This window comes from Mus caroli, chromosome 18 (genome assembly GCF_900094665.2).
Source record: "Mus caroli chromosome 18, CAROLI_EIJ_v1.1, whole genome shotgun sequence".
Taxonomy (NCBI): Eukaryota; Metazoa; Chordata; class Mammalia; order Rodentia; family Muridae; genus Mus; species Mus caroli.
This window is the reverse complement of record NC_034587.1, coordinates 74329811-74337980: the sequence shown is the minus strand read 5'-3', so window position 1 is coordinate 74337980 and position 8170 is coordinate 74329811. Positions and strand designations below refer to the sequence as shown.

Sequence of the window (8170 nt, the reverse complement as noted above, 5' to 3'; positions counted from 1 at the left end):
CCTCCTCCTCCTCCTCCTCCTCTTCTTCTTCTTCTTCTTCTTCTTCTTCTTCTTCTTCTTCTTCTTCTTCTTCTTCTTCTTCTTCTCTCTCTGCACTGCTCCCTTAAGTAGCTTCCCTTTCCTCTCTCTCCTCATGAGAGTTGGGTGTATCCTATTCTGTCAAATCTTTCTCCGACTCATCACTTTGTCTGCCACTCAATTAGACTTAACTTTCAAACATGCATGCTTCCTTCTACAAACTAACTTCACCTTCATTGTTTGGGATTAAAGGTGTGTACTCAGGGTTGAGCTATAACTAGAAACAGGTTTTTTTTCAGTAAGTAACACAGTCTCTCAGGGTTCACCGTGTGATCAAATATCCTGCAACAGAAAACCTTAAGTAGAAAGGTCAGGTGGGATTTGGAATGGACACAGACATGGGGGGGAGCATGGAAATGTGGGTTAAGATGGCAAGGTTGGGGTAATTCTGGGTGAGGTAGAAATCAGAATGGTTTGGGGTCATACATGAGAGGTTGAATCTGAACAGAAGGGCCCAAGAAATAGACCCAGAAAGCGGCTGCTGTTTCTTCTATTCTGGCAGCAACCAGGGGAAGGGACTCTCTGAGGTGAAGGGAGGGAAGCAGGATATCCAGAGTTAGAGTTGAGTCCTAGACACAGAGACCAGGAGGGAATGGAGTAGGGGAGGGTGTGTGCTTTGTCTCCCGCAGTGGGTGGGAGGCTGGAGGTAGGGATGTCTGGGAAGCAGTCAGATCTGAGGAGATTGGGGACATGGAGCTGGGGTCTGAAACCTCTGACAAAGTCACTTTGTAGGAGATGGTAACTGGTCAAGGACGCTATCACCAGCAGCATCCCCCTGTCTTACGTTAATCAATTCCCCAGCCTCGCTGCTTCTGGCTCCACTGCCTCCCATATAGCATCTTTCTTGACCTGTTGTTGGGGCACAGCCTGGGAAGTCACCTCGCCACATATTGGGTGGTAAGTCGATTTTCTCCTGTCTACAGGTCTCAGGCTCAGGAGTCCAATTATGAAAATTTGAGCCAGATGAGTCCCCCAGTCCCCCAGCTGCCACGTGTTTGCTGTGAGGAACTCCTCAGCCATCACCATCTAGTCATTCACCATGAGAAATAAAGGACAGTACAAGGCTAGACCTGCGTAGCTCGTAATTCCCAGGTTCCTTGGCCAGGCAACATCCAAGGGGACCAGGACCCTGCTCACAGAGGTTCAGAGCCTCACGGTATTATAACAACAGTGGAGCCAGCAATCTGGGGGTATATGTATGCCCACATGAGCCTCAGCATGAAACATCTGGAAAAACTCCCCTTGTTTTATTCTTCCTTAGAACAACGTAGTAAAGCAGACAGGAAACTAGCCATAATGTCTGGAGGTCCAGGCTCCAGTCTGCTTTGTCATGGACTTCCAGTGCGGACCAGGACACTTCCTTCACCTATCTGGGGCTCAGCTGAAGAAATAGAAGATCTAAAAGACCTGCATAAACTCCAACTCTAGCTCAAAGGTGGGCCTCTGGATTGCTGGATTCTTAGGTAGGTGTGACACTGCTCAGCCCTGTGGAGAACAAGGCACTCCAGAGAACTGCCTGAGACAGGAGCTGTGCAAACTGATCAAAGGTACAGCAAACCCTGGAAATGTTATAGCAAGAAGTGTGGAGCCCCTGCCTCCTGAGATCACACAGATGGTTCCAGCCCTCTGCCCACCTGTAATCATATCAGCTGACCCACACTTCCTTAATCCGGGACCCACCAAGAGAAGGAGACTGAAGACCCATAGTCTCAAAGCATCTGAAAGCTGTATGTCAAAACCTGGGAGACCTGAAGGGGCTCTGGGTCCCAGTAGTTTAAGGCAGCTGTGGCTCTGACCTCTCTTGGGGAGTGCACTCCCTCCTAGGATGTGAAAGTCCAGGAGATCTGGCAGTGTCTTCCCACTTGCCCAAATCCAGCCAGGCTAACTTCAAGAGTGGTGCTTTCCTTACTTACACTTCAAGTGCATTTGTTGGTCCTATTAAAGGAGAGAGATGTACTTGGGACCAAGTAAGCCACAAGACAGGAGGCTAAGGAGACCATGTTTTTCTGGGGACAGCATCAATATGTACAGGGCAATCGGTTTCAGGCTTCCCACTGCGCCAGAGCTTCAGGCAAGGCGGAGCTCAGGCAAGGGCAATGACAGATCATAGTTATTCCAGGATCCATCGAGAGCTGTTAAGAAAGCACAGGGCTGATCTTTCCATCTTCTGAGATCTTCTTCGATTTCTTTCTTCAGAGATTCGAAGTTCTTATCATACAGATCTTTCACTTTCTAAGTTAGAGTCACACCAAGGTATTTTATATTATTTGTGACTATTGCCAGGGTGTTATTTCCCTAATTTCTTTCTCAGCCTGTTTATCCTTTGTGTAGAGAAAGGCCACTGATTTGTTTGAGTTAATATTATATCCAGCTACTTCACTGAACTTGTTTATCAGGTTTAGGGGTTCTCTGGTGGAATTTTGGGGTCACTTATGTATACTATCGTATCATCTGCAAACAGTGATATTTTTACTTCTTCCTTTCCAATTTGTATCCCTTTGATTTCCTTTTGTTATCTAATTGCTCTGGCTAGGACTTCAAGTACTATATTGAATAGGTAGGGAGAGAGTAGGCAGCCTTGTCTAGTGGGATTTTAGTGAGATTGCTTCAAGTTTCTCTCCATTTAGTTTGATATTGGCTACTGGTTTGCTGTAGATTGCTTTTATCATGTTTAGGTATGGGCCTTGAATTCCTGATCTTTCTAAGACTTTCATCATGAACGGGAGTTGGATTTTGTCAAATGCTTTCTCGGCATCTAATGAGATGATCATGTGGGTTTTGTCTTTGAGTTTGTTTATACAGTGGATTACGTTGATGGATTTCTGTATATTGAACCATCCCTGCATCTCTGGAATGAAACCTACTTGATCATGATGGGTGATTGTTTTGATGTGTTCTTGGATTCGGTTTTCGAGAGTTTTATTGAATATTTTTGCATCGATATTCACAAGGAAAATTGGTCTGAAGTTCTCTTTCTTCGTTGGATCTTTATGTGGTTTTGAGTATTTGGTATCAGAGTAATTGTGGCTTCATAGAACAAATCGGGTAGAGTACCTTCTGTTTCTATTTTGTGGAATAGTTTGAGGAGTATTGGAATTAGGTTTTCTTTGAAGGTCTGATAGAACTCTGCACTAAACCCATCTGGTCCTGGGCTTTTTTGGCTGGGAGATGCTCAATGACTATTTGTATTTCTTTGGGGGAAATGAGACTGTTTAGATAATTAATCTGATCCTGATTTAACTTTGGTACCTGGTATCTGTCTAGAAAAAATTTCCATTTCATCCAGATTTTCCAGTTTTGTTAAGTATAGGCTTTTGTAGTAGGATCTGATGATTCTTCTTAGAAACAAAATACCCATGGAAGGAGTTAGAAACAAAGTTCTGAGCAGAGACCGAAGGAATGCCCATCCAGAGACTGCCCCACCCGGAGATCCATCCCATAAACAACCACCAAACCCAGACACTATTGCGGATGCCAACAAGAGCTAGCTGACAGGAGTCTGATAAAGCTGTCTACTGAGAGGCTTTGCCAGTGCCTGACAAATTCAGTAGTTGATGCTCACAGTCATCCATTGGACGAAGCACAGGGTCCCCAATGAAGGAGCTAGAGAACGTTCTCAAGGAGCTGAAGGGGTCTGCAACCTCATAGGAGGAACAACAATATCAACTAACCAGTACCCCCAGAGCTCCCTGGGACTAAATCAACAATCAAAGAAAACACATGGTGGGACTCATGGCTCTAGCTGCATGTGTAGCAGAGATTGGCCTAATCGGTCATCAATGGGAGGAGAGGACCAAGGTCCTGTGAAGGTTCTATGCCCCAGTATAGGGGAATGCCTGGGCCAGGAAGTGGGAGTGAGTGGGTTGGGGAGCAGGGGGAGGGAGGGAGGAGATAAGGGATTTTCAGAGGGGAAACTAGGAAAGGGGATAACATTTGAAATGTAAATAAAGAAAATATCTAATAAAAAAGAAAGAAAAGAAAGCACAGGGGTTGACATCTGGACCTGCTTGCAGATGGGAGCATTAGAGCATCTCTGTCCACGGCCTTGTATCACCAAGGAAGAATAGAGGGATGTGGTTAGGATGTGGATTAGAACGTCTTTAGTCTTTGGAGCTGTTTTCAGAGCCAAGAAAATTGTACAAATCATTGATTACATACTGTGTTGTGTTGGGAATTGGTATTTGGGGTTGTAAAACTGAAGAAGGTGTCATTCTCAGTCAGGATGAGCCAGGTTGCACTGTACCAACAAGCCCTGAAGTCACAGTGGTTGGAAATGGGCTTTGTTTTGCACTGTATCAGTCAGAGTTCTTTAGAGGGACAGAATTTATGGGATAAATATATGAGGAGGAGTGAGAGAAAGGGAGAAAGAGAAAGGAGGAGGCTCACAGGCTGTGGTCTAGCTAGTCCAACAATGCCTGTCTACCCAAGGAAAGCTGCAGAATCCACTAGTTCAGTTCACAGGGTGGGACGTCTCAGGTAGTCTTCAGTATACATCAGAGTCCGAAGACGTGGGCTCTAATGCAGTCAAAGAATGGACTCGCAAGCAAAAGCAAGCAGGGAAAGAATGAAGACATCTATCTTCCATGTCTTTCTGTAAACAGCCAGCAGCAGATGTGGCCCAGATTAAAGGTAGAACTTTCTACCTCAAGAGATCCAGATTAAAAGTGGGTGGGTCTTCCCACTTCAAATGATCAAATTAAGAAAATCTCTCTCACAGGTGTGCCCAGCCGATTGGGTTTTATTAAGACCAGATATAGTCAAGTTGACAACCAAGAGTAGCCATCACACCCACACCACTTCCATGGCTGACTGGCAGGGAGATTCACTGTTGTTAACTGGGAACCCCCAATAGCAGGAATCCATCACTGACATGAATTGCTAGGCTGAAGGTATAAAAGAATCCTCTCCAAGACATCCTACTGCTCACCCAAGAGAACAGGCAATACGGCCCTAAATGGTATGTGAGGAACACTAGAGAAAGTTTTGAGAACACTGAGAATGGTTGACCCCACAATAAGCCCTTCCAGAAACTCTCAAGGTTGGACATACACTGTGAGTCCAAAAGCACACTTATAAAGCTAACCCAGTCTTGTGAAGGCTTCCTGGAAGGGCATATGTGAGCATGGTAATAGATTGGCTATGCTGATGGGGGAGACCATGAGTAGAGTAGAGACTGACAGTAAGGACAAGGGGTATTTGCAGTACAGAGACAACCCAAGCAGAGATGAAATGGTATAGACACACTTATTCGTTTGTAGAGCATGAAGGGAGAGGCAGGGTATGGCCAAAGTTGACAGAACACTCCTGGATGGAGGGTGCTGCCCTGCTGTGGGCCAGGACATGGATTTAAGCCAATACAATGTCTGTTATCCAGCCAGCAACTATACAGGGTGCTCGGGATCCCAGTGTAGTATCAAGCCATTCTCATGGTGAACTTTTAAGCATGAGAACCATATTCTGGGTTGTCATGCTTCAGTTAACAACAGTTAGCCAGAAGCAGACGTACAGGAGCCCGAAAGCAAGGTCAGTACATTTAGAGACTTTCCCACAACCATGGACATTGATGGATTAGGTCTTTGTTTTTGTTTTAGCAGGCAGTACTGTCTACGTGCTGAGTTTTATGTCCTGAATGGTACTTTCATCCTGGAGTTGTGCTCAGGTCTGGGGACCCGTTTCATCCTTGGCAGAAGTTGGCACTCAGGGGCTGAGTACAGTGCTAGCTAGCCTCCTGGTACTGCTGGGCAGGGCTGCCTTTTTTCACCCATCATCTTCCTAGTGGGACCCGAGGGGTACCTGTGTCAGGATACCTAGGGAGTTGTTTAAATAAATATCTATGTTGAACATCAGCTAGCCCTGTTGACACACAGGGAAGGGAAGGGAAGGGAAGGGAAGGGAAGGGAAGGGGGAAGGGGGAAGGAAGGGAATGGGGAAAAGGAAGGGGGAAGGGGGCTGCTTGTGGACGTTGTACATCTGGTGCGGAGCCTAGTGCGCACCACGATGTACAACGTCCACAAGCAGGGAAGGAAGGGAAGGGGAAGGGGAGGGAAGGGGAAGGGGAAGGGGAGGGAAGGGGAAGGGGAAGGGGACTAGAACTTTAAGCAATATCTTTGAGAGACTTTACTCCCAAGGCTTAAAATCTTTTTCAACCACCCTACCTAAACACACAAACAAAAAAAGCTGGAAAAGACCACCCACGTGCCCAGCACCTCCATTCCACATCACTCACAGGCTTCTGTTTGCTTGCTGCATATCTGGCTGAACCATTTGCAAGTAAGCAGCATACTTCATGCTTCCTCATGAACCCAAATACATTGAAGAACTTGTGCACCGTGTCCTGTCTGTTACATTTAGTAAATCTACCTTACAATCCATACTTGCATTTTCCCTATATTCCTCTAATTGTATCCTTTAGTTTGTGTACAGCCAGAACCCAGCTGGTTCTGAGGCCAGCTGAAGTCTGTTTGCGCTCTGGTGGGCTGGGCTCTGACCACGGTGGTCTCTGCTGACTGACTTATGTGCAGTAACGTTCTTGAAAGCAGCAGTCCTCAGGGGGACACCCCATGGTGGTGGTTCCGGTGATGGGCAGCAGGGAGCCCGTGGAGAGCTGCCATCTCCTTTATTAGACTGCCGTACTGCACAGGGCAGCCTCGTGATGGGTTTCCAGAAAGCATATTGAACTAGCCTGTGACCATCTCCTCTGAGCTGTCCCTAGGACCTAGGTGGGATGAGATGTCTGTCCTCTCAAATCTGACCTCTGAGCAGGCTCAGATTGTCCACTGGACAAGCAGGGACCAGAGAGAGACACAAGCAATAGTTGCAGGCATCACACTGGGGACTCTGCTCCCCTCTGGTAGGCCAGGAGGGGAGGGGAGGATCCCAAAGACAAGTTGCTTTTGAGATGGCGCTTCCCACTGTGCTGCACACACCTACAACCTTCTGGTTCTTCAACCCCTTAAGCCCCGTGATTCCCTCTGGAAAATAAAACTGGTCCCACAGGAAGACGGGGAGACATACCCCATACCCAGGCAGCTCTCTCACTGGAGAATCACAAATCCCTGTTAATCCTACGTGGAATCTGCCAATCCTCCAACCACAGCTTGGCCCATTCTAGGTGTATCTTGTGTCCACCACCCTGGGCACTGGGGAGGAACCGCAGCACCCGAACACTGAAGGCAGGTTTCCATGGAAGCACCCGAACACTGAAGGCAGGTTTCCATGGAAGCACCCGAACACTGAAGGCCAGTTTCTATTCCAGACACTCTTGCCTCTCAGAACTCACAAACATTTCTGTTCATCACAGACCTTGGGAGCCTCTGTGCAGCTTCCAAGTCCTTCCTGCACAGGTCAAGGCCACTTTACAGATATTCCAGCCATTGAGGGTTCTTCTGATTCGATGATTTCCTGTCCTTACCAGTTCCTAACTGCACCCCCCTCCCCCCCCCAACACACATTGAGTTGGAAATTTTCTCTTTGAAACTGGAGGTCATACCAAGGTGGTAAAATATTAAAACAAAACAAAGACCTAGCCATCACCAATCAGCTAACTTAAAAGTTCTCTTCATGTGATTTATGTATGGGAAGCCCTGCCAAGCGGCGTGCTGTAAACAATGACGACAGGCTCAGCATGAGAAATCACAATGTCCTTTATTTGCAGAATTTCACTTAACTAATTCTCACGGCTTCTTCCAGTTTCTCACCATCATTACAAAAGAAAAAAGTGTCCTTTGTACGAGCATGGAAAATACTAAACAGCGAATAAGAAGTAAATATTGCACAATTAAATAAAATAAAATTGGTCTTTTGTTTGTTTTGGTTTTGTTTAGTATAGTATAGAGTTTACTCAGGGCATGGGGAGGGAAGTTGAGAGGGTAGTAGAGAGAGGAGTAGAGAAGTAGAGGCCGGCCATGAGCAAGCAGAGAGAGAGAGGGGGGAGGGGCAAGAGGATGGAGCGAGAAAAAAACTGTGGCTGTAAAGGTCACACTAGCTGAGGTGAGCACGCCACACTACCGATCTCCAATATAAATGACCTCAAACCACTGAAAGCAAGCCTTTCTTCAGTGCTCAGCCGTATTGCATGACACACTGAAAAATG

The 8170-nt window shown here is 46.5% G+C and overlaps 1 protein-coding gene across 1 annotated transcript in view; it reads left to right on the top strand.

Annotated features, from left to right (window-relative positions):
* Siglec15 (sialic acid binding Ig like lectin 15) overlaps positions 1 to 1128 on the top strand; it is a 13660-nt gene extending 12532 nt beyond the window's left edge. Inside the window, exon 6 of the mRNA XM_021150161.1 lies at positions 1002 to 1128. Coding sequence (XP_021005820.1) covers positions 1002 to 1128 — 127 coding nt within the window. The remainder of the gene's footprint in view (positions 1 to 1001) is intronic.
* Positions 1129 to 8170: the final 7042 nt, after the last annotated feature.